This window comes from Seriola aureovittata, chromosome 7 (genome assembly GCF_021018895.1).
Source record: "Seriola aureovittata isolate HTS-2021-v1 ecotype China chromosome 7, ASM2101889v1, whole genome shotgun sequence".
Lineage (NCBI taxonomy): Eukaryota > Metazoa > Chordata > Actinopteri > Carangiformes > Carangidae > Seriola > Seriola aureovittata.
In genome coordinates, this window is record NC_079370.1 from 28,597,952 (window position 1) to 28,625,684 (window position 27,733).

Below are 27,733 nucleotides of genomic sequence, written 5' to 3' on the forward strand. Positions count from 1 at the left end.
AAATGTAAACAATATGATCACATGACTGGAATAAAAAATATTATTTCCATGTATAAACATAATTTCTATTAAAGACAGACTAAAGATATATTGTAAATAACTGCATAAATTATTATGTTTGAGTATTTTCACTCTTTTGTCTGATGATGAACAAACTGTTCAGGATTTCAGGTTTTCGAGGTAACTTAAGGTTTAACTCTGGGTTTTCAGTCCTACAACGATGGTTCACTTGGGAAATCACCATGGCAACTTACACTGAACTCCTAACCTTCTCCAGCGCAGGTTAACTTAGAGGATCAGATCAAAACCTGTCAACAGCCAAACTACTGACCAGCCACATCACTGGAAAAATGGATTCATGATTCCTACGGGGTCCTGACAGGGACAAAAGAGTTAACAATAAAGTGATCAATAATAAAGAGCAGTAGATACAAAATATATAAAATCAGTGGAATAGTTTTCCTGTTTGAGTCTTTCCATGTGTGGTTTTAACACAAAGCTTCTAAACAGAGGTTATCACGCTACATAAATAGCCTGTATAATAACTATTATAGGTTCATTTTAATTGAACAAATATTCTTTAATCCGACAGGATTCCTGACAGTGATGAAGCTTTTACTCTCTTCTTCATCACTGCAGCCCAGAATAATATGAGGAGACTCTGTGACCACAACTGGAAATAAAAATTAAACCTCTGATGTCTTTGATTAGAAAAATTAGCCACACACTGTTAATTATTTCCATGATTATAAAATGAACATTTCAGTCAGACTGACTGATCAGACATCGACTACTCTCCTCTTTTCTTTCTCTCCTCTCTGCAGCAGAAACAGTCTGACATGAACTTTAACTGTTTTATCTGCTTCACATGTTCATAACCGTTTGTTCATCATCAATATATCATATTTAGATATGAAAATAATATTTTTTATTCCAGTCATGTGATCATATTGTTAACATTTCAGATGGTACTATAACCGAACTCACATCAACTTGCTTCTCTGGAGTGTAAATGTCAGTATTATTGTTTAAAAATGAGAATAAATAGAAAATCACTTTGTTACAGCAAGATATTGAATACATTTGCAGACAATGTGAACACCATTTGAAACACTAGATATCCACCATCTAGAAAAGTCACCATAAAGGAGCAGTCTACTGTTTTCAGATTGACACCTGTGAGGGAGTGGGTGTGGGGTGTCCCAATGCCCCCCCACCCCCACCCCCCCCAAGCCTTAAGACCTGAACCCTCACAGACTTAATTGACGTCACCTGATGAGCCATTGAGTGTGAGAGGCTGCAAGGGCTCAAATGGTATAAAAAGGAATGGGACAGCACTTATATCACGTTACCTTGACGATGCCAAAACATTTGCATTCAATTGTGGGTTTGGGACTTTTGATTGTACATTTTTATTCCCTCCCTTCACTCCCTGTTTGTGAAAAAAAAAAAAAAAAAAAAAAAAAAAATGTTGGATCAGATCTGATCCAATTTGGATATTAGGAATTCACCATCATGTCTTCATAGGACAAATAACTCCACAGGTCTGGCTCTGAATCACAGTGAGCTCTGTGTTTGTACTGTCATGGACTGTCTTTTATTCTTTTAATGCTAACATTAGGGTTCATTCCTTTCATGCATGTTTGTTAACCGTTCTTCTATTTTATCATTTCTTGCATTTCATGGCCATTGTTTGCTGTTTTTTTACACTTATAGGCGTCCCCTGATAACCATTGCAACTCTGTGTGTAATGTCACAACGCTATGAACTACAACAACCGTGCGGACTTACGGACAGTGTGTATAAAGGGCTGAAAGTGTGTGCTGGAGAGTCCTCATGTCCTCGATGCTTTGACAGTGGGACAGAACTAAGCCTTCAAGAACTTACTGGGAATCTTCCTCCATGTCTATGAGTCTGTGAGGGGGGGGGTCATTGGAATTGGGCCAGACAGTGCCAGTGCGGGAGAGTGGCACGACTGAGAAGCGAGTGTCTCAACAACCAATAGCAAGTTTAAATCCAGTTTGATTCCAGTGTTTATTGAGTTAACACAAACTTTCCAGTGGAGAATCCCTGAGCTGCATCCGACCGGAGACTGTGGCCAGGTTTGGTTGTTCCTCTTTAGCTTGTTGCTCCTGTGACGTTGTCTCAGTCATAAACCTGGAGAATCAGAGGATTGGAGTAATAGACTGAGGAGGCTGCTGATGCTGGAGACTGCCCTCTTTAAAACCTCTGACCTCCCGGACTGACCCTTCCCCTTCAACAACCTTTACTAACCTTACTTTGAAAACAAAACCAAACAAAAGACGTCCTCACACTGTAATGACAGCTGGTTCTTGTTTACTATACTGATCACTGATAATGATGCTTAATGCTTCCTGATTGATTTTTCATATTAAAATCCACTTTAATATGAAAATTTTGGGAGGAAGTTTTTACTTTTCATGGTAACTTATCGCCAGGGGAAAAAAGCAAAGTGGGGCGCCTGACGTGATTCTTCCTCTGCTGATTAATTCAGTGCTTTGAACATAGAAGGAGTTTATGAAAACAACAAACATGAAGAGGTTTATAGTTGGCATCAACCAGGGAACAAGGGAACATAGTAATAACAGCTAATTGCTAATAAATGCCTGTTTGTAGAACCCAAAAAAAAAAAATCATACTGAGATAACCTGAAGAATATCAAGATCATCGTCTGTCACGGCTGAACTTGAAACAGCGATTATTAAAATCGAACAAAAAAAAACTCTGTCTTCAGATTGCTCGTTGTTTTGTCCCAAACCCATAAACACTCAGTTTTAAACAGAAGTCCAACTCCAGGTCCAGTCAGCTGTAAGTGATTTTTACTCATGCAGTTTGATTCCTTGGGATAGTTCAAGGTTAATCTGCACACTCATTTACTACATCACCCAGATCTTGCAGCACTGTGATGATGTCAACATCCTCAGGTGGATCTGTAGAGTCTGCTGCCTCTTGTCGCACAATGTCGACCCCCAAAACCACTTTCTCCATCACTGCACCAGTTAGCCCTTGCTTTGTCCAACTAACTGTACAAACCCAAAAGATATTCACACCTGAGACCAGCATGATTTGCATATTATTTCATTAATATTTGCCTATTTCTTTAAGGAATAAACCTGGTGATTGATTGTATTTTTCTTATTGTCAGTAAATCCCATGAAAAGACCAAATCCAACAATCCACTGCAGGATTTGAGTCCCTGGCGGCGTAGTGTGTTACTGCAGGTCATTCACTAGGTCCCCCCGTGTGGTTCTGGGATTTTTGCTCACTGTTCTTGTGATCATTTTGACCAGATCGAGGGAGATTATCAGTGGTCTTGTATGTCTTCCATTTTCTAATAATTGCTCCCACAGTTGATTTCTTCACACCAAGCTGCTTACCTATTGCAGATTCAGTCTTCCCAGCCTGGTGCAGGTCTACAATTTTGTTTCTGGTGTCCTTTGACAGCTCTTTGGTCTTGGCCATAGTGGAGTTTGGAGTGTGACTGTTTGAGGTTGTGGACAGGTGTCTTTTATACTGATAACGAGTTCAAACAGGTGGCATTAATACAGGTAACGAGTGGAGGACAGAGGAGCCTCTTAAAGAAGAAGTTACAGGTCTATGAGAGCCAGAAATCTTGCTTGTTTGTAGGTGACCAAATACTTATTTTACCGTGGAATTTACCAATTAATTCATTAAAAATCCTACAATGTGATTTCCTGGATTCTTTCCCCCCATTCTGTCTCTCATAGTTGAAGTGTACCTATGATGAAAATTACAGGCCTCTCTCATCTTTTTAAGTGGGAGAACTTGCACAATTGGCAGCTGACTAAATACTTTTTTGCCCCACTGTAGTTACACCACTTAGTACACACTTCAGTATACAGATGCATTCATAATTCACAGGTCTATAAATATAATCATTTCAGACCCACTCTACTGTAGTAAAAGAGTGTCAGCACTTTTCAACTAAACACACTTTCGCTCAGACTGTTTGATTGATGGAAACACATTCCCAATATTAAAATATTCCATTCTGGAAAAGGTGTTTTAAAATCACACATCGCCACAAAGACCTCATGCACATCTTAAGACAAGCCTTTAACATGTACAAAACTTAAATGAGCTGATTATATTCATTATTTAAATTACATTGTGACACACTGGCTTGCGTTGTGTGTGTGTGACGGCTCCCACGTGTCCACACCGCCAGCATGTCTGCTGCCAGCTCCATCTTTCTACCTTGAGTTTGCCTTTGATAATGTCCGTCAATAATGAAACGTTAGATTTCCTTTCATTAAAAACCCTATTAACCTTATTTACTCTCTCTCACACACACACACACACACACATAGAGGGGGTGTGTGTGTGGTGCAAAAACATTGATAGTGGCTAGTTTGGTATTATATCAGTCTTTAGCACCTGGTTGTGAACCTTAATTTTCACGTTGGTTCTGGTTGTTCAGAGCTGTCAGCAGAGGGCATTCACAAAGACCATGCTGCAAACCAGCATCAGGAAATGATAACCTCAGCCCCAGTCTGGTTGAAAGCTATTTCTTGCTACTTTGTTTCCATGGCAGTGTTGATGAGCTGCCTGGGTTGGGGGTTGGGGGTTGTCTGTGTGTGTGAGAGAGAGAGAGAGAGAGAGAGAGAGGGAGAAGGCAACAATGAGGTGGAAAAATAGACAGCGTCAGGGATAATGTTCATATTGGCTGACACAAGGGAAAAGCAGCTTTTAAAGCGTTTAGCTTTAATTTCATTCAGGAGTGACATAATTGATTTTAATGAGATGTTTATAGAGTGAAGTGTCGGTGTTGCTAAATCATTTGCGAGTCTGCCTGACGGGTACTTGTGAGGCCTGCACCGGGGAGAAGGAGAGAGGCACATAAACCTCTGCTGCCAGAACTCCTCCAGCAAGCCTCCACTCATCTTCATTCACTCCTGCACATTGCTCCACACATTTGGCTGCTCATTTTAATTAAGAGCATATTTATTTCTTGAAATACTTTCTAAACTTTGACACGGTATTGGACTGAAACGCTCCAACTGGAAAGTCTTTTTGTCAGCTTAGCCTTTTGTTAAACGGCAAAAATACACATCATCATAAATTGAGGCTCTGCAAGTCCCAGCTATGTGGGTGAGAATATAAGTTTGCTTCGAGAATCCGTTGATTCCTCCTGTTCACAGTATCAGTGCGGTGATTGACTGACAGAGTGTCACATTGTTATTATGAGGTCCCTGCGGCCTGTGGGCTTTATAACGGAGAGAGAGAATGGCAGTGTGAACATCACAGGGCTGCAGCTCCTGACTGGCTGCAGTGAAGCTGGCACACACACTAAATACACAAAGTATCGTTGGCTTGTGAAGGCTGATGTCAGAGACTGTCCTCATCTGGTAAAGATTTCAAAAACGTCAAATTGCCTGTATTTATATTTCCTTGACAAGGATGTCTGCAGTCATGTAAAAGAAAACTGTTGTCATAGCTGATATTGGCCATGGGTTGATTTTTGAAGGCTACTGCTGATAACCTACTTTGTTGTTTTGGTTGGATTATTGATATCAGGCTTAAGTAACTGGTCACAGCAGAGAGTTGCACAGTAACGTAGCTCCACTGAGCACATCTGGAAGACACATCTGGAAGTATGCAGATGTAGCAATGAATAGTTTTGTCTGTAGCAAATGGATTCACAGAGCAAAGCTCTCATTGGTTCTCATTCAACAGAGCAGCAATCCCCTCAAAAGGTGTCATTGTCGAGATGGTGCGTTTAACTGATCATTTTAACATGAAGGTAAAATGTACATCGACTTTACTTGCTTTTCACAGCGATTCCACTCCGGGCCAACTGGGATTTGAGCAGGTAGTCCTCAGTCCAGTGCCCCTGCGTACTGCACTGATCATCACACCTGTGGGCGGAGCCTGTGTCTTTATACATCGGGAGGGCCAATGGTTTAATAGGAGGGACTCATATGCACGCGTACATGCACTAACATGCATGTGCTACGAGAGCAGCTACCAAAGCAAAGACCAGAGAAACGCAGATTACAACACACACAGAGAGGGTGTGGCTTCGTTCTCTGCTCAGGACGCCCTTAGTCCACTATATCTTTACATAGAAAATAGCTGTTCGCTTCTATATTATTGTTTAAAATTTCATGCACAGAACCTTTAAGCTCTCCTCTTCTCTCATCATGAGGCTAACATTCGCTCTTGTACCCGCAAATTATAAAAATGTAATAAGCAGGTTCCCATAAAAATTAGCCAAGCATATATCAGCTCTCTTAAACACTTGAGATATTGCCCTTAAATCAAAGTCCACTTGTGAATTCCCTTCGTTTTGGACACTTCATAATGCAAGCTGTCCTACCACCACTTGACACTGGTTGACACCTGTATCTGCAAAACAGTATCACAGTCTCTCCCTGAACACAAACACTTCACAGCCTCCACCTGACACCCACACTGCAAAAGAATCACACTCCCTTTGCTTCAACACCTTCTTCTAACACTGATTATTAATACCTCGCAGTCCTGCGGCTACACACTGAATCCAGGCTGAATTTCAACAAGGCAAACTTATTGACTGTGATTGATTTTGAAACATCTCTGGACACCTCCTATGTATATAAATACAGACACACACACACAAATGCGCTCGCTGACGGACATCGAACAGCAGCATGAGTGTGTGTTCACCAAGCTATAGTAGCCAAACAGGCATCTTAAGCTGCAGCCTTCTGATGCTCAATCAGGCTTCAAATGGGGAAAAACAACAGGTTTGGCAGTGATTTTTTTTCTTGCAGGACAATGCTTCCCTGAGCACCCAAGGACACGGTTTCCATGCAACAACTGTGGAGAGCTGTTTTGATTGTTTTTCAATCAAGCGAGACAAAAACTAATTGTTGAGGAACTGGAGAATTATGGGCTTCTTTCATGAAGCGTGGATGACTGTTACTTCTAACTTCTGTGACACACTCACACCCTCAGTCCAAACATATACATATATATATATATATATATATATATATATATATATATATGTGTGTGTGTGTGTGTGTGTGTGTGTGTGTGTGTGTGTGTGCGTGTGTGTGTGTATGTATATGTCAGTGCACATCAAGGTTTTGTTTGCTGTATATTTAATTTGCTTGAGTGGTCTCTCTCTACTGTATTAAGTAAGAACCTCATTGACAACATGTTTGTTTGCTTTCACTCCGTTGTCTCCATTTCAGGAATAATGTCCACACACATCCTCACAATAGAGCTTCACCCCGTTCTGTTGAATCTGTCTTTTGTACATCCAGCATCACATTTTCTCAAGCGCAGTGTGACAACTATTGCACCCGCTGTACTGCATACGTATTTTAATTTACACTGTATGCATATTTTTGCATATATTTAGTGTTCTGAAAGGCTTTTAAGAGTTGGTTATTTGTTCATTACATTAGAGCCGGAGCTAAATAAGTATGTTCTGTTTTATTAGGACTAAACTTCATCAAAAAGACTTTGAGAATTTACAAATGGTTAGAAGAATATTGGCATATGAGATGAACACTCTTGTCATTAAGGGACCTAAGAGTAAGTAATCGGCCTAGTAAAGTAATCAGTCAAAATGGAGGAAAATTACCTGGTTCCCTCTGTGGACCTGTCTTCAAAAAAACTGAAGCAGCAGCAGTAGTAATATTAGTAGTACAGTGTTACGTGATGCTTTAGAGTTGAAACCCTGAAGGGGGAGGAGTGACAGCCCTCATCTCTCATGCTGCAGTAACATGTAAATCTGCAGCAGATGAATGAGCCACTGACAGTCTCCGTCTGTCTCTACTCATAAACTAAAATATGCTTGTAAAACATTTTTGGGTTTTGTATATAACAGCCACACAAATTCTCTATATAGTGTTTTTATATCATCTCTTTCCTTTATTTTTCATGATTTATCTCACTGTAATCTATACTGGCGATTCACACGCATGGAATCCTTATTAATATGGGTTGAAAATGTCAGTAGCATATTTATATGTTTGTAATTTTTTCATTAGTTTTATTCATTCTTATTTTATATGTTAGATCTGCTCTTATACTCATTATAGTAGTTTTTCTTACAGAATACAATCACTACTCCTGCCCTAAGTTCTTTTCCGATAACTGCATATTTTGTCAACGCTGAAATGATCGAATATTTATGGCGATTGTGTCTGTAGCATGAATAGACCCAGATCCATACACATGTGTTTTGACGGGAAGCTTTGAGAAGCCATCATGATATTGAAATTTCTCTGATTCTGAGCTGATCCATCCTGCCAGGCCGCTGTGATTCGCTGTGTGCTGTATCCCATGTTAATAATGCCCGGTTTCTACCCTCCCTGTCTTGGTTTGCAGACGGACGCTGCGCTGATGTATGATGCTGTGCACGTGGTGGCCGTGGCTGTGCAGCAGTCTCAGCAGATCACTGTCAGCTCATTACAGTGCAACCGACACAAGCCCTGGCGCTTCGGGAACCGCTTCATGGCCCTCATCAAAGAGGTAGATGCTTCTCTACCTGCTCCCCATTCTGTCTTCTTCCTCAACATACACCGCACCTTCACACAGAAAACACGTGCTCTCAGGAAAGCGGGCAGCGGCGGAATATAAATAAGACTAAGGCACTCAAGAAGGGAAATATGAATAAATAGAAATCATTTATCAGTGTATTTATTTATATGGAAGTTATATTTCCAGTTTGTGTACGTACATACTCCCCTGAGGAATCAGCCATGTTGATCCTGCTCTCTGAATTTCCACATTAATCATCTATGCAGAAACATAAACACAACATTATCTAAATTTTGGGTAATTACCCCACAGTTTGCAGCGTTTGTGAAGCTGGGACGGTTAATCCAGAGCTTTCTATCTGTGGAAACGCAGGGGATTAAGCAAACTATATTTAGGGCTCTCCAAACTTCTGTTCTCTTTTAGTTTGCAGAGATCATGAAAATACTTCTAAGAATCAAACCATATGGGTAGAGATTTGGATGTATTTATATTAAGCGCACAGTTTTTCACCATGCAAATCTCATCTTTGCCTCCCTGACCCTCCCCTCGTTCCCGCTCTTCTTTCCATCTCCTCCCCATCTGCTGCTTTTAGGCTTTCTTTGTCCTCCGTCTTGAGGATCTCTAAGCCCTTAGAGTCAAACAGGAGGATGCCAGCATTTCTAAGACGACACTGTTTAACTCAACGGCTACATTGCAGAAAAGTCATTGGCACCATTTATGCTGGTGTAAAATGATGAGCCTCGACACTAGCTGACATGACATTGTCGTTGAAATATTCTGTCCCACAGGATCTTTACTGACCTGAAGAACTCATTTAATAATGTCCCCAGATTGTTCTTGAAGTGGAATGTGTATACATTTTCTCAGTGATTCCCAACCTGGGGTGGATCCGCAAAGGTATCGCAAAGATATCACAAGTGGGCAGAGAAATCATTTGCTAAACAGTACAATGTTGGTGAAAATAAAAGTAAGTGTTTTACAACAAAATGATTTTTAAAATAATTAAAAATGTTTCAAAATTTCTTGCATCATTGTATTTTCTCAAATGAAGGCCTGTCACTGTGATAAACAAGTGGTAGGAACTTTTAAGTTGTTACCGGCTGGACCACTTCGCCGCCGCACCTCGCCGTTTACTTGTTCGTGATCTCAGTCTGATTGAATGTTAAGGTCTTAGATCCCTTGCAAAAACTGGACTTTCAAAACAGCCAGTTCGCAACAGAAGATAAAGATGGTGAATCGACAAATGATTTCTCCCCTGTCAAACAAAAAAAGAAAAAATCAAGCTTCCCCTGATTTCAGTTCAGGCTAGAATCTTCCATCGTTATAATTAGAAAAAAAAATACTCTGAGAACGTATTCTTTGGCCTCTGTATTGTTACAGGGTCGGATGTGGGCCACCAACATTTTTTCAAGTGGTCTATGAGTTGAAAAATGTTCTGTTAATCTATAAAGTATGTAGGATATACACTCAAAAACCCTGCAGATTGTCCCCATCACTAGCAACGAATAAACTGTCTGTGTTTGCAGAGTATTACAGGATATAATAAAAATAATTACAACATCTGTTCAAAGTTCCATGAAAAGTGGCATCCATGTCGATGGTACATATTGGATGGGGTCATGCTCTCCAGAGGATGAACCCTTGTAATTTTAATGATCCAGTGACCTTTCTGCCCCCACCAATTTTTGGAAATAATCATTAATATTCTTAATCTCACAACCTGCAATACCAGGTTGTTTTGAAGTCTACCACATGTGAGCTCAAGAGGTAGAGCAGGTCTTCCACTAATCAGAAGGTTGGTGGTTCAGTCCCCAGCTCGTCCATTCAATGTGTCGAAGTGTCTTACCCCCCCTTATATATGTCTATACATACAACTATTACGTACAGAAATATATAAATACACACATTTAGAGAGCGAGAGAGAGATAAAGTTGTTTGGGTGGTGTATGACAACAGTTGTCTTGGTAATCTGGCTGTTTGACTTTTGATCTCTTTTGTTCAAATGTAAATCTTGGCTTGATAGTGAGGCTACACAGTTCTGATCTGTGTGACAGAAAACATTAAGGAATCATCATCTGAGGAGCATGACTGTCCAACAGTTGTTGAGATACCACATTCTGCACATGGCCTGGCGGCGGTGCTAAAAGAAATGTGACCAGAAACCATCTGATTTACCTGCTGGACCTAATGACATGGTGGAGACATGAATATCCAGACCAGATTTCCATGAAATATCTTGTTCTGGACCAAAAACAGACTGAAAGACAGAACACATTCACATATTGTTATCTTACCTCAAAGACTGACAGACACTCCTCACCTGATCCTTGGTAGTCGTAATTGGACGTACGCGTATGACTGTATGTGTGAACAGTGCTGGTGTCTATAGACAGGTATTCAGACACTGAGTCAAAGTAGTATGAGTATGAGTAGTATGACAAATGCTTTCTAGCACAGTTGACTGTTCTAAGTAACTTCCAGATCTGTGACTCCCACTCATCTCACTAAAGATAGGCCCTGAAGTTCCCGGCTCCCAGTCACAGCAGCATTGTGATGATTTGCTGTGCCTGAGAAAAAGCCTTTCCCGCTCTGAGCCACTTTCATGCTACATTGTATCCTATCACATCCCTAAATATCTGTAAAGATTGGGTAATTGCCTTCCCACTGTCACAAATGCAGCCTCAGAGTGTGTGTAGGCACCTTGATGCCAGGGAAGACTGTACAAACAGAAACAGTGTGTGAGTGTGTGGATATCGTTCTTTGATTGCTCTGCCTCAAACAGCGACACCAAACACATATTGGAAAGCAGAGATGTGGGGTTAATTCTGGTGGTTGAATGTCTCCTCTGATACTGTTGGTGTGTCTGTGTGTGTCACTGTAGGCCCACTGGGACGGCCTGACCGGGAGAATCACTTTCAACCGCACCAACGGCTTGAGGACAGACTTCGACCTCGATGTCATCAGTCTGAAGGAGGAGGGTCTTGAGAAGGTTGTATTTTTAATGTGTGTGTGTGTGTGTGTGTGTGTGTGTGTGTGTGTGTGTGTGTGTGTGTGTATGTATATATATAAAACAGAAGCGGAAAAGTAGTAGTGATTCATAAAATATCAACACACACACACACAAAAAAATACCTCATTAACATGTAGGTGTGAATGCAATCATCAGTGAAGGGGCCTTGAGGGAACTCTCTGGCAGCCATATTGCAGGTCCATCAGTCACTGGAAACAGTGGCTATGAATGACATGGCATTTTCTAAACTTACTATACGTATTCAATTAGAATTAAATAAAAAAAAACAAATTTTACCAGTGACTTGTCTGTGTAAAGGAATAGTTTCCCTTCTTTCTGAGATGAGGTCAATATCAATCTTATGTCTGTGTGTTCAGGTGGGACATAGTTAGCCTAGCATAGCATGAAGACTGGAAGAAAGGGGAAACAGCTAACCTGGTTTTGTCCAGAGTTAAGTGCATCACCACCTCTGTAGCTTACAGATTAGTGTGTTGTTTTGATTTAGTTTCGTTTAGTGTGTGCAACACGTAGAAATGTAAATGTTTCATGCTGGAACTGTTTCTTATCAAACAGCTGCTGGTTGTTGTGGCTGCACAGTTGGTCATCACAGGGAGGTTGCCAGTTTGGATAGAAAGGTAATTCCTGCACACATTTATCACCTCTGCATTGATTAATATTATTACCAATTTAATGTCAAGAATGTGTCTATGTTCAGCCCCCTCTTCTATTTCAGTATCTATAGGTATTTATGTATATTATTTTATACCCTTGAAGCTCCCTACCCACCAAAGCTGGATGTGTGGTGTGCATGAGCTTTTGGGGGGTTTGTATATATACATACAAACATAACAACTTGAAAAAACAGTTTATAATAATTGTCAGATATTGTATTTTTTGACAATGGAGGAAATCCTAATTGGATAAGCTGCCACATGTGATCATGGACACACCTCCGATACAGCTGTGGATTATCCTCTAATAAGAACTATGTCATTTTATGGTTGATATGTCTCGGGAAAGGTCCTTGTGACTGAAATGTTGACCTTTTTAATAGATCAATGCAGAGGTGATAAGTGTGTGTAGGAGTAAATGTTTCTGTCTGGGGTCAACTTGATTCCCTGAACCACAAAAGAGTTCGAGCAGCTGGTGCGTGTGTTGCCACCTCCTCATCAGCTGCCAGTTCTGGGACCAAAACCAAACTTAAGCTCTGTGCTCACTGTCTGTAGTTTTAGTTTGTATCTAAAACAAATAAGATACAATGTGTCCATGTGTGAGCTTTGGAGGTGTTGATAGATGTGTGTGTGTGAACTGGACAGAGCCAGACCTGAACCCTGTCCGGTCCCGAGTCCAGCTCCAAACACGTTCTCATCTCACTCTAGGATTGACAGAAACTTCAAACTATTCATTTAAGTTTGTATTAACATCAGTTTGTTAACAAATATGGAAGCATGACTGCATCCCAAATGTTTATTGTCTCACTAATACATAACATTTGGCAAATATTAGAATGTCCATGTGTAGACTTTGAAAGGTTTTGACTTTTGGCTGAAATACAATGCATCACTTGGAGGCTGAGATGGCTGTTTGTGAGTCTGTCGACTGTCTCATGGAATCCAAAAAATTGACAGGCTCCTCCTTTTGTTCAATTAACATAGTGCCGACTCAGCTACAGACACTAAGAGTAAAAAAACTGCAGTTCCATGACTTTTTAGAGCAAACAGCAGTCAACCCAAATCTCCACATTTATGTTTTGAAACTTAACAGAGCTCACAGTTTGGTTTCAACCAATCCAAGAAGAGTTTATTTGAGGGTCCTTGGCCTTGTTTAGATACTTTTTTTTTTTACTCTTTTGACATTTCACCTGTCATCCAAGAGGCTTCTTCCGGTCTGACTGACAGGTGTGGATCTCCTAACCAGTCAGTCCTCCATTCAGCTTTTCTTGGATAACCATGAATCTTCATCTTCACAGATTTCAAACCATCAACAGTGTTTCATGATTGAGATGCAAGGTTACAGTGTCACAGTGCCCCACACTGTTTTTCCTTTTTATGTATTTAGCTGTTGCTTGTCCACAGCCAATCCTCCAAAGGAACTTTCTGACCAAGTTGCCGGGAGACTTGTGAAGTAACTACAAAGCCTCAGTAAGAGCTATGTATTGTAATCAAAATAAATTGGATCCATCCATCCAAGGAATACATGAGGATCAAACCGCCACACTGAGCCAGCCCCAAAGTTGCCATCAACTTAAAAGAATGTTCAAGTTCAATTCAGAATTAGACAGGAAGGTCTGGAGAGGAGAGGCACGACATGTGACTGAGGTCCAGATTGAAATTCAGGACTTCACCTCAGTGGAACAGGCAAGTTCACTGAGCCACCAGGACAGGCCAAATGTCAGATTTAAATTATGGAAATTTTGTTAGAATGTGACACTAAATCTGCATTTTGACAAACAGAACAGAAAGACAATGTTAACATGCACAGTGAAGACACACTTTAATGGTTATACAGCACAAACTTAGCTTCATCAGGTCAAAGCAAAATATGAATATGAGACACGTTTCAGAGACATGTGACATAGTCTGCCCTCAGTACAGTACTTCAAGTCCACATGTTATTGATGGTTCAAATCATATTCCTCCTGTCTGTACGAGCCGTGAAGAGATCCCCTGTAAAAGAAAGTGGAAAAAATCTAGTCACACCAAAGCCAAGTCACATCATGATTTTTTTTTTTAAAAGTGACATTAACTGTTAATTGTTTCCTCACTAAGACTGTGGTGGAAACTCCACTTTGTTGCCATGCAACTCAAAAAGTGCTTAGACTCGACGCAATGGGAGATTCTGCCTCATTTTTGTTTTTGTGTGACTCTGACAGATGGAAGGTTTTTTCTGCAGCTAACAGTGCAGACATTAGATCCAGCTACTGTAGCTGACAGCACACTCCGGCTCTGTATGTTTGTGTGACAAATCAGATTGATTTCAAAGCTTGCCAGGAACTCAAGCTGTTTTTCTTATTTTACTCAGAACTCTCTCATGTTTCCTCTCATCTCTGTGCATAATAAGGGCTGACAGAGAAAGAAAGAGGTCGCTGACAGTTATGGGATATTTAGAAAAAAAAATTCAACGGGCTGTTGGTGGTGAAAGTGTGTTGTTTCCGTTAACAGTAAGCAGATGAAATATATGATCCAGGAAGGTTGGTTAGAGTAACAGAGCTGAGTTTGGTGGCTCATCAGATGCAGGATCACGGCTTAGGAAAGGTGTGTAGCGTGAACACCACAATTTAGAATTTGCTCGCGTTGAAAAGGGGCACCAGTCTTCAGGAGGACAACAATGAATTACCTCATTGATTAATGTTATCAATCTCATATCGGAAGCCATGACTTCTCGAATCAATGGATCTCTAGTCTCTACATCAAAAGAATACAACAGGACAACAACTGGGTGTAAATAAAGGAGTTTATTAACTAAACTACTATCTACAGAGTAAATGCAAGGTGTAATAATCATAAAGATGAAAATAATAATGAAATGATCAGTGTGATGAGTTGGCAATGGTGGGAGAGGATATGTTATGGCTATACAGCTGATGATACTATGAATGAGATTTGATGATTAAATATTACTATATTTCGACCCAGTCATGAGCAGAGTGTTAAGACCGGCCTACTGTGAGTCGCGCTGTAGCTGAAGACCCTTGGCTGGAACCCAGGTGGCTGTGGTTGCCGTGGTAACCCTGGAAACACAGGATCTAGGTGGATTCTCCTCGAGGCCGTGTCCCGTTATCACGGTGACAGATTCTTCCGGTGTCAAAAATCTTCAAAAATGAAAACATGATAAAATTTAAAAAGAAAATGACTCTGAGGCACTTCTGTTGTTTTGGTTCAGTTGGTCTTGACTTGGCTTATTGAAATAAACAAAAAGAATGTTACTTGGAGCACGGGGCAAAGGAAGAATAAAGGATGTGGACAAAATGATAAAGTACAAAATGGCTAAGAGCAGTGGCTAAAAGCTAGGAGCTAAGAGCTGTAGCTAAGAGCTAATGTGTGAATTGATCACAACTGTTTTATCCCCTGGGGGTTGGTGCACATTTCAGGGGCGTCACCCGTCTCCCCTTGTCTTTCAGCTTGGTGAAGAGAATCATTTTCCTCGGTACTTTTGAATTGTTTAATTCTAGAGTTTACCTATAAACTCACACATTCGTCTTCCACCATGAAAATAAAACCTTAAATGAAACAACATATAAACCTAATGGCACTAATAATGACAGACAGGAGTAATACAAGTGTGGATTTCATATTACATCCTTCAAACCTGGAATTAATCATAATACAAGTGGTTAACTGATCAAACAACTTAATAAATAACTGCTGTGTAATCCACATTTATGGACTATTAGTTTTACGAAATGTTTATAATATATATAATATATTACTATAATAGTAACAAAATTAATAATATAGACATCATGGATGTCGTGTAGTGTGTTACCTCGTGTGAAGGATGCTGACAGTATGGTCACATGAAGGACATTGTCTTAAAATCTACATGTTACATTTCAAACACTCTATGGGATAGAAGTTTGGGATTAAACTATTGCATAGGAACATCTCATGAGTTACAGAACAGTTAGATATTTCATTATATATTGTTCCTCAGATCTGTGTCTGTGAAGAGAGTTCTGCTGGTCACTACCCAGGATTGGAATGTGGGTTGTAGTTTATGATTTGGTTATCTAAGAGGGACAGAGGGAAAGGGGAGAGACTGGTTTGTGTGTTTGTGTGTGGCCAGGATTCACACCTTAGTGATAATCAGACCTTTTGTTGTTACTTTTCTATATAAGAAACAATCAAATATCAATAGACAGAGTCTTATTGTTACAAACTGGAGATTTTGCCTATATTCTCCAGTTGTCTGGTGTCCATTGGTTGATCCTCTGGAGCTGACCCTTTGACCCATGGTCTGGTTGTGCATCTCTCTGACATGTTAAAAGCTGGTCTGCTTGTGAGAAAAGGGTCCTTTGTCTCTATTTCCTATCAATTTGATAGTTTGATGGTGGGAAGAGTCACAAAGTGTCAATTGTGGGTCCGTAACTCTGCATGTCCTGTAATGTAATGTAATGAACTTCAATAATGGCTTGTAACTGATGCCAGGCCAGGTACAAAGGTTTTACAACTCTGGGAAGTTATGAAGCTGACACAGTTATCATTAGGTTAATTGTAGAGTTATAATGTAAATAATCTCCAGAAGCCCTTTGAATCCGTGATGCTGCTGTACCATTGTTGGGGTCTCAATGAAATTAATGAGGGGGCTGTTTTTTTTGCACAGTGCTAATGTTGTTCTAAAACATCCTCACATTGATCCAGCAAAGACAGAGATGTGTCATAGCTCTCCATGTGAACATAAATACACTGATATGGGAGTTCACTGTGTGAATTCTACTTTATGTAATTTACAGTTTCCTGCTGCATCCTGTCATTGAAGCTCAGCAGACTGTAACTCTGGAAGATATCCATTGGATTTGGCTAACATCCAAGTGAAATACAAACCTACCTTTAACATCAGGTGACATGAGTGCATCATTGCATGTCATGGCATTTAGCTCAGCATGTGTTTGTGTACTCATACAAAAAGGTGTATCTATGGTGTATATCTTTTCCTAGGAATGGCATCTCTCCCATGTTCTGCAGTCAATTTATGATTCATGAGATTATCAGTGGGAAGAAAACCTGCTACCACCAGTGAGAGAAATGATATTCTCACATGCAACTGCTAACACTTCACACTTCAGCATCCTCACCGGTACTTGCCTCACAGCAGCTCCTGACCTCTGTTCTGGGTGCTGTGTGTGCCTGCACCTCCATGAATAATTTACTCTATTAATAAAAGCCCTCCAGCCTCATGAAGCCTGAATTAAAAAGTTGATTTGCAATTACAAAGCCTATCTTGGGCCCTCACGTAGGGCATCAGAGGAGCCCTCAGGAATGTGTGGCTGGCGTGGGTTGGAGTGTTTCTGGTTCCTTCTAGTGATGCTCAGGGCTGTGGGGTTGCATCGCATCACATCATTTCTGCATTTTTGTGAGATGCACATTAATTCTGCCAATCTCGTGTTCTACCACATCCCGAAGGTGTTCTACTGGATTCAGATCTGGAGACTGGGGGGTGGGGGGGGGGGGCGGCGCTGAAGTTCACTGAACTCAATGTCACAGTCATAAAACTGGTTTTAGCTTTGTGACATGGAGCGTTATCATACTGCAAGTAGCCATTAGAAGATAGTAAATTGTGGCCATAAAGGAGTCATCAGTCACAGGCTATTAAAGAATTCATAGTAAGGACATGTAAAGTTTATAGACCCAAAAGGATTTACCCTTCTGGCCTACCCACCATCAAACTATCAGGAAACGGAGACAAAGGAAAAACAGTAGCTATTAGCACGTCAGAGAGATAAGACTGAATGAGATTCTGTCTCTATAATGGTATTTGATTGTTACTTTTACAGGAAAAGTGACACCAAAAGGACGGTGATTATCACTGATGTGTAAATGCAGGACTCACACATATATGCACACACATAAACTAATGTTTCCCCATCTCTCTCTGTCCCTCTTTAGATACACAATCATAAATCACAAGCCACAATCTGAAATAATATATAATTAACTGTCCTACTATTCTGTAACCCGTGTAATGTTTTTATGTGATTTAGTTCAGTCCCCAGATTTCTGTCCTATAGAACGACCTACATGTAGAATATAAAGTAAAAGACAGTATCTACCATGTGGCCAGACTACCAGCATCCTTTAAGTGTAAGGAAACATTTACGTTGTTTGATGTCGTGTTTTGAATGATGACTAATATGAAATCCATGTTTGTATTGTTCCTTTTTTTGTCATTAATATCACCATCAGGTTCATATGTTGTTTGTTATAGTGAGTCATGGTGGAAGGTGGATGCGACGTTTGTGAGGAGCTCGAGAGAAAACAAAGCAAAAGCTCTAGAGAGAATGACTCGCTTCTCTAGTTGAAACAAAAGAGAGGAGATGTACCGTCCCTGAGATGTGTGTCAGCCCCCAGGGAATAAAACCACTGGGATTACTTTGCACATTGCTTTTTGGCTTTTTGCCATTCTGCTGTTGTGCACTTATTTTCCCTTTTGTCATTTTTTGTTCACATGTTCTTTGTTCTTTCTTTTGCTACATACAGACGTTCCCAACTTCCAACACCAACTACTGCAGAGTCCGACCAGGAAAAACCCACAATTTCCCAGTTCATTACACAGTTTATTTTATCAGCTATTGATTAACCCTGTTCTGCTGCTCCACATTTCATCTTGGTGATTATCAGACATTATATTTCCCCTCTGTTTTTAGGCGTAATTAGTAAATGTCTTTGTTTAGACTCGGTCCATGTTCTGTTGCATTTCTTTGAAGTAGAGACCAGAGACCATTGAATCAACAAGGAATGACTTCTGATATCAGACTGATTGGTTTAATTATATTCAAGAATTAATTGATGAGTTATTTATACTTCCTGGAGATGGGAGGTGGAGCCCACCCATAAAGAATATATACAAATCAAAGTTTTACACTACATAAGGATGCAGAGACTCAGCAACAACATTCAGATAGGCTGTGGCATTCAAACCATGATCGATTGGGGACCAAAGTGCATCGAGAAAAAACACCACCACCTCAAACACCAGCCTGCACTGTTGACACAAGGGGTCCATGGATTCAAACTCAGGATTCTACCACATCTAATTCCTCAACAGAAACTGAGCTCCATCAGACCAGGTCTTCAACCTCCCAGTGTTAGGGAATCTGTGTCCACTGCAGCCTCCGGTGTCTGTTCTTGGTGACAGGAAGTGAAACCTGACGTCCTCCTCTGCTGTTGTTGTGCTTCCACCTCAAGGTTGTACATGTTGTGCATTCTGAGAAGCTTTCCTGCTCTACGCAGCTGTACAGAGAGGTTATCTGAGTGACTGTTTCTGTCAGCTCCAACCAGTCTGTCCATTCTCCTCTGAACTCTCTCATCAAGAAGAACTGCTGCTCACTGAGCGATTTTTGTTTTTGAAACTGTTGAACGTGAAAATCTCAGGAAATCAGCACTTTCAGAAATACTCTTAGACGACAATGACACCGCAGTCACTGAGATTACATTCTTTCCGCATTCTGATGTTTGATGTGAACAATAACTGAATCTCGTCACCTGTATCTGCAGGATTGTATGCATTGTACTGTAGCCACATGACTGGCTGATAGGATAATTGCATGAATAAGCAGGTGCACAGGTGTTCCTAATAATGTGTGCGGTTAGTGTAAAAGCTTATACCAGCCAGTGACGTGCAGTCACTCTTACAGTAGGCAACAGCCAACTGCACTCCTTCCTGGCTGAAGAAGTATTAGGATTATTCCTTTCTAAAAATTCCTATTCCTATCCAATAATCGCCTCTATCATAAAGATATTGACCATTAACTGACAATGACACACTCATGTCATAACGCAGAATCTTGTGTTTTCCTGGCTCAGTATTGTTAAACGTTAATGGCTCATTGTCCAGACTGTAGTTGGAAAGCACAGAGGAGACGAAGGAGCATTTATTAACCGACGAATACGGCCACACCCACAAAAATCACAGAAACTGTAGATACAACGGCAGGAGGTCAAGCAAGCCTCCAGAGATGATGCCACAAGTGGACAGTAAATTACATGATGGATGCACATGGGCATCACATCCTTTATGGGACAGAACACTGTTCTTAGATGTGTGGATATAGATAGATATTGCTTCTGCTTCAGTATCGTTCTAATTGATATCTGTTTTTAGCTGTGACTGCTTGCCTTGCTTTTACTGACAGCACACTACTTCTACTAGCTCAGTACTCCTAGCATTTACAGTCATATTGGAAGAGTTTGGACTTCTGTGCAGCACCAATGCTGGATGTAGTGTGTCCTTCGTGTGGCCAGAGGGAAGGTATGGGTGTGGGATGTCATGCATGCAAAAATGTAACAAACTTGGATATAAATAAAGCGTTGTCAGTGAGTGTTTTTTAGGGTCTTGCAGAGTTCTTGTTTGTCAGTAGGATTGTCTCTGTCGGATCAATGCAGAGAAAAGTGTTGGGGGTGATCATAAATCACAGGAGCCTGCAGACACGTTGATACGTAATCCTGAGTAATCCTCTGTAATCCTGCACTTAATGTCCCTGTGTGTCAAATTTTTTCATCTATTTTTTTTTTATTTTGTACTTTTTGCACTACAGCAATTTAATTTTTTAATCAGAAAACAAAATTTGTTGTTACTTTGGTTATTGATCCTTTTAAATATCAGACTGAAATTGAATGTTCGGGACATCCTTCCTTTACGCTCTGCTTCACTCCTCTCACAATGGGCTGGTTTCTGGGTGGTCGTATTCCCACTGCTTTCATGACAAAAAGTAGAAATTTCTGATGAGACAAAAGCAAAACAGCCAATATTAGTTTTTAGATAAATGCCAAAGTGAGGAGTAACTGAGGGAGTGTGAATATGAGTGTGAATGGTTGTATATGTCAGCCCTGTGATAGACAGGTGACCCCCCCCCCCCTCAAGGTATCAGCATTATGGCTAATGGATGGTATTTGGTTTTTACAGATTGGTACCTGGGATCCTCCGAGTGGCTTGAACATGACGGACAACCAGAAGGGGAAGACAACTAATGTCTCTGATTCCTTATCCAATCGATCGCTGATCGTCTCCACTATTCTGGTAATGTATCATTCAAGTCATCTTTCCTCACTACTGTTGACATTTCTATTTCTTTATTTTTTATCTTCTTCTTTTGCTGTTAAGCAGCTTTTACACTTTGCTTCCATGTTGTATTGTGTGACATCAGTGACCATCAACACCAAACCGAGTGGGCACCAAAATAATCAACTCAACTCAGTGGTCCACTTAGTAGTTTTGTGGCGCTTTCAACTGCATCCACGAGTCTTCTTCAGGAGACAGAGTTGGGTCAGGCATCATTATATGACCTGAGTAACTTTAGTCACATGATAACAAGTGTTCATATAAGGGGGTAGATCCCTTCAGTATCTTTGATTCTCTCCATTTTGGCCACATGAACTGCTGGTGTTGTGTTTGTTTGCTGATAACTCTGGTGTTTATATTCATTTATAATCAGAGCCACTGAATATAGCAAAGGAAAACAGGGAAATAAAGTTGATCAATTGAACTTGCAGTGAAATGGAGAGCTATAGAAATCTCATAGTCCAGGTCTGGCTGGGTTTCATTCAGTACACTACACAGTGATGGGGAGATTGCGTCAGATCAGTATTTCAGCAGGTCGTTGGTATAAAATACACACTGACCCAGTTGGTAAATATATCATGCTCTGTGTGCACCTGTTAAGTTATCTAACAGGATTTCTGGGTAATGAAGTCTTTTAAACAACAACCGCTACCTTTCGCTAGGGCTGACAATGTGTATATTAAACATTGCAGCTTTAAATGTGTGTTTATAACTAAATCAAATTGTAATGGTGCTTTATGTGGGGCCCAATTATAGAAGGCTAGAGCAGCTCCCAGCCATGACAGACTCCCTCCAAAGATGTCATTATTTTTAAGCTTTTCCTCTTGAAAAATTCTTCAGTGCTTTGCCTGAGATGCCCTTTCTTTTCAGAGCACTTTCTGCCACTCATTGGAAGTACAGTACCCCAAAGCACTGCAGTCCCAAACTGCCAGTTGACTTAAGAGCTGTGGAGGACTCCAGTTTAGTGGGAGGCAGGCTCAGGCAGGGAAACTGACTGATTGGTCGTCCAATAAGATTTCATGGTTTCTGGCTCTGCCTCTTATCAACAAATTTATCAGGCATGTTGTGTCATTGTCTTTCTTTCCTGAGGAAAGACAAAAAACAAAGGGATTCAGACAGAACTCTAAGAAGAAGCAGTACTTTAAATCTTTGCATAAATACGACCATCATTTGACTTACATTTACTAGCTACACTGTTTAATAATACAAATACAAGTTCACATTCTTCGATTACAATTTTGATCATGCTATGTTTTTAGGCTAATTGTGTTATTGTTTTAGACTGTTTTAAACTTAGACTGTTTTGCAAAAAAAGCTAACATTCAAATAAAAAGTAAAAAGTGAAAAGTATTCTCCACCTGAATGACATATCTGGCAGTAAAGAGGCTTTGAAACACCATTCAGACTCTAAATTTACTAGGGTAGTACTTAGTAGGTAGTACTTTATACCATGTCACTTAGTTTGTTCAGTTGTCATGGGAATGGATCTGTTGACATGAGCATAGTTTTATGGCTAGTGTCTTTAGGACTTATTGTAGTACTCAAATGTCAAGCATCAAAGTCCATTCTTGACCTGATTAGTAGCTGCACAAATGACAACAACTACTTATTCATTTTTTTGCCCTTTCAATTTAGACAATAATATAACGTTTAGTAGGTAAATGAATAAAGACAATCAATTTTTTTGTTATTTTCTTAAATATTACAAATTTTGCACAATTTGTTTGGAGGCCAGTCGGAGCCTGTTCAGGTGAGCAGGGCTGTGATAGGAGAATTTGGACTTGAGTCAAATTCATGTCAAGCCACTTTTATTTAGAAAAAAGCAAATTAGTCTCGGGCAGCTTTACTATCAGTACAGCATATGTCTATCAAGGCTGGGCAAAAATGAACTCTGGCCCCTTTTAACCCCAACATTTCAATCATTGACCCAGTAAATGTGTTCAGCGTCTGGCTGCCTCAGTGATGAAAAGTCTCCTGCACATGGCTGAAACATTAATTACAGTCTTCACAGGTCTGTTTGTCTGCAGATTAGAAAAGGGTGACACACTGTTAATTAGTGAGTTTGTAAGTGTATCCTTGAACTTTGCACACGGCTAGGCTAGCTTTTTCCCCCAACTTGCAATCTTTATGCTAAGCTAAGCTAATTACCACCCAGCCTCCCATTACCTCTGTACTGAACACACAGACTTGGCAGTGATATTAATCTTCTCATCTAATTCTCAGCAAGAAAATGAACAAGCGTATTTCCCTATCACAGAATTAACACCAACTTTGTAATGTGATTTGTGGTGCAAACATTACTAACCAAGAATTACAACTAATTAGAAATTAGCGTAACTGAACAATCGTGGGTCACTTGTTGACTGCCTGTGCTTTGAGGGGCAGGCCTTCAGTTAGTGCATGCCTATACTCCTACAAGACCAACACACACAGACTGTGCTCCATGCGAGAACAGTGACAGTGGAGGGAGATGTGTAGACGCAAGGAAAATTAAAGCAATTTATGATCCTGTTATTGAGGAAGCAAGTGTAAAAATAACAATATCAAGTAAATTGCGGGTTGTCATTATTTATCTTGGGCCTTCTTTCCTTCCGCACGTGCTGTGAAGTGATTGGATTGCAGTTATTAGGAAAGACTCTCCACGGTTGTAATTACCATATCAGGACTGAGTCATGGGGAGATGTGTGATGGCTGTGAGCAGCAAGGAAAAGGAGGGAGGGCTGACAATAATTGGGTTTGTTATATTTGATTGATTCACACTTTCATCCAGCTTCTCATCATTTTCTCAGGGATTATGTACTATAAAACATGATGTAATTACTGTTGAGATCTTGGCCTATCAACAGTTTATCTACTTTAGAAATCACTCCCATAATGGTGCAGTGGAAATGAAGTACCTTTAGGCTAATGGCTGGAGCTGCACATAATATACTGTGTAATGTGTGAGGGAGAGCAAGGAGCAGGCCTTGTAGTTAGTGTTGCAAAATATAAAATTCTACATTTAATTGAAAATTCATTCTGTTGTAAAGCAAAAAGTCCAATAAAATAAAAGATAGCCATAGAAAAAGATATGCAGCGCCTGAGGCAGTGGAGACAGCATGTGCCTCATCATAGATATTACATTTAATGATCAAATATCAGGGATGGAAAGAGTACTGGAAATTTGTACTCAAGTACAAGTACTTTTATTTACAATAGATTTTACTCAGGTAGGAGTGAAAGTACTCGTGCGGGTTGTGTGTGGAGTGCGTACCAGGACTCAGTCCTTACCGCAGCAGCCTGGGCTCGGATCCGACCCACGGCCCTTTACTGCATGTCATCCCCTCTCTCTCTCACCCCAAACATTCCTGTATCTCTCTCACTGCTGCTCTAATAAAGGTATAGAAAAGCCCAAAAAAATAACTTAAAAAAAAAAAGTGCTTGTGTAAAAATGTGCTTACATACAGGTATAAAGTACGTAACTTAAAGTTCTCTAAGTAAACGTTACTGTGTTACAAGGGAAGAAGATGGGTAAAAAATATGGTGATAACAATATGATAAAACTATTAAATAACAGCAGAATAAAGCAGCAGAAAAAGTGGAGACAACATAAACTCCACAGCGGCTACAGCTGACAAACACAGACACATCTCTGCATTGCTAGGCAACGCAGTAGTTTGTTGATGCTGTACAATGTTGCATACACCTGTCTGAATGTCATTCTGCATCTTGAGCACCGCAAAGTCTTTTCACAATCTTCTCTAAATCCAACAACATATATAACCAGTCCACTCAGCCTTTCAAGCACTGATCTGATTGAGCTGCAGTCACAACAAGGATCATCAGAAACAAGAGAGCATTCAGCATTTTAGCATTTATCATTAGCCAGACCCAGCATGCACCTGTTGCAACATGGCAGGTGTGTTTGATTTAGGGGACTTGCCGTGGTAGCTGAGCGGTGCATCCAGTCAGCAGCTTCTTCTCTGCTGCAGCTGCTGAGTTGACTCTTTTCACTTCGTTTCCTCATAACTTCATCATGTGACTTTTGTTTTTACTCGATTTGGACTTTAAACGTACTCCAAAAAGTACAAGTATGCAAATAAACGACTTTATTACAGTAACAAGAGTAAATGTAATTTGTTACTTCCACCCCTGATCAGTTGTTGTACACTCACTGTGCAAAAAATATAGGCACTTGTGAAAAAATGCTGTCAAATGAGGTTCAAAAATAAGGCCACAAATGATTTTAACTGATCAGACAACTTCATACCTCTCTGCGTTTACCTGTTCTGAGCTGTTGATTCTGCTGGACATTGTCCACTTTCAGTGGGAAGTCAGCTCAGTGTGTGAGCTTGGACACCACATTTGTCTGCTGCTGCAGGATGAGCGCTGTGTGTCTTGTTGAAAGATTCACTCTTGCCAGTTTGTTAGATTTCTAGATGAAACATTCACTTCACAAACTCACCTTTTCAGTATGACCATCACTCACCCAGTTTTATCCTCCCTACACAGCTGTTTCAATTATTCAATCATCAAATGAATGACTATGGGTCAACTTACATGTTATGTTGTTGTTCATTAGCACCTGTTTGGTGGAATTGTTTAATCATGCATAAATGAACAGCATAAAATAACTCACTGGGATATTTCACTATCTGCTAAATGATTCGAATGCTTGAAAATTGTAGGAACAAAAACCACATGGTTAAAGGTTCAGGAGCCTTTGTCAATAATGTAAACAAATCCCATTAAAAAAACAAGTTAATGTGTTAGTCTAATCTCTCAGTACTTTTAAAATTCAATCATTCTCTAAAACAGCCGGACAAATAAATTCACATTTCTTAAAAAAAAAAACGAAACATAACTTAGTCATCTAGGTATTCATGATATCGCTGTAATCTACTAACAAGACTAAAAGGGCTTCAAAAGGTTATCAAATGAATAAGTAGTAAATAACATAATAAAATAAAGATCCATTAAAGTGCAGCATGTAGAATATTGCTGATACATTCACTCCGTTTTTATGTTTTTCAGAAAGATTAAAGTATCCACATTGTCTGCAGAAAGGGCAGATCATATCTTCTTTTTTTCCTTTATTCTGATAGTAGAGAGACAGGAAAGTCAGACACATGCAATACAACTGTCCATCAAATAAAAGTTAGAAACTGTTTGTGTAGCTGTCAGTTATAGGTCTTGGAAAGGTTGACGGTGATAAAGAAACAAGTCAGCCAGTGCAACAACTTTCAATCATCATTGGATACAAACACAATGCTAGTTAGGATTCCTCCATTATTGGTTCAGTGTCAGCACTGAAAAATGTAAATTCAGTGCACTGCTTGAAAAATTTAAAATATCTAAGGAGGTGTAAAAGGAATTTATAACTAGAAGTTTCTTGTGAAATCATCTGCTGCCCACTGATCTAAAACAAGACACTTTAATCCAAAATGCTTGAAACAAGTTCTGCAAATATATCATTTCACCTTATTTATATTTTCAGTTTGAGAAAAGTAAAGAAGGTGAACAGACTGAACACAGAGATTTCGAGTAAAGCAGGATGTATGGTTGTGTCTTTATTAGTAGGTGTTTAATATGCTACACATTGCAAACATTTAATTGAAGCAGAATTAATTATTCAACTTGTGCGTACTTCCACTGTGCAATCTGTCAATCAACTAATCAAGACTTCTCCTTCCTCTTCAGCACATCAGGACTAAAGCCAGCTGAAAGGAGAAACTAGAAAGATAAGGAAAGAAGGACAGTTAATCTGGTGATTAAAATGTTTGGCTGAAAAACTAAATGACCCCTGGCCTCAAATCAAGTCTCATTTCCATTTGGCTGCCCGTATTGAGGGCAACTGCTCTTGGATGAGGAAATGCAGACGACTGAATGCCAGAGCTCGTAGACCTTCCAGCATGTGTCACAGTCAGGAAAGAGACAGATGTGGAAAAAGAATGAATAAATAGGATCATTTACATTAATTACTAGATCATACTGACAAATAAGCACTGTAAAGGATCATTAAGCTAAATGCTGCAGCTATCAAACATATGTTGTTAGTGTAACATATCGTGGTGATAATCTGCTGTGTAATGCATCTCATTTTTCTCCAGGAGCCAATGTTGCCATCAGCTGATCATCTGTGGGACATTAACTAGATTGCAATACATCGATACTAACAGAAATATCATGGAAGAGAGACGGACAGTAGTTCTCACTAACCTCTATATAAATGTCCACATGGCTTCAAAACTAAAAAAATCAACAAGAATCACCTCCTTGGTTATTTCCTTCTCCAACCAGCCAAGTATCAGGAAACATGGTCAGAGTCTCAGTGTTACAGTTACAGTGTTGAATAATGACCAGAGGTGTTTCTGCAGAACATTATGATGTCACAGTGAAGTTTACATTTGACCTTTTGGATATAAAATGTCATCAATTCATTTTATC

General features: G+C 39.9%; 1 protein-coding gene across 2 annotated transcripts in view; it reads left to right on the top strand.

Annotated features, from left to right (window-relative positions):
* Positions 1-27,733, top strand: part of grik2 (glutamate receptor, ionotropic, kainate 2) — a 332,322-nt gene that overhangs the window by 199,215 nt on the left and 105,374 nt on the right. For both annotated transcript variants that reach the window (XM_056379853.1, XM_056379852.1), the window contains exons 8-10: positions 8,368-8,511; positions 11,402-11,509; positions 21,152-21,265. In XM_056379853.1, coding sequence (XP_056235828.1) covers positions 8,368-8,511; positions 11,402-11,509; positions 21,152-21,265 — 366 coding nt within the window. The remainder of the gene's footprint in view (positions 1-8,367; positions 8,512-11,401; positions 11,510-21,151; positions 21,266-27,733) is intronic.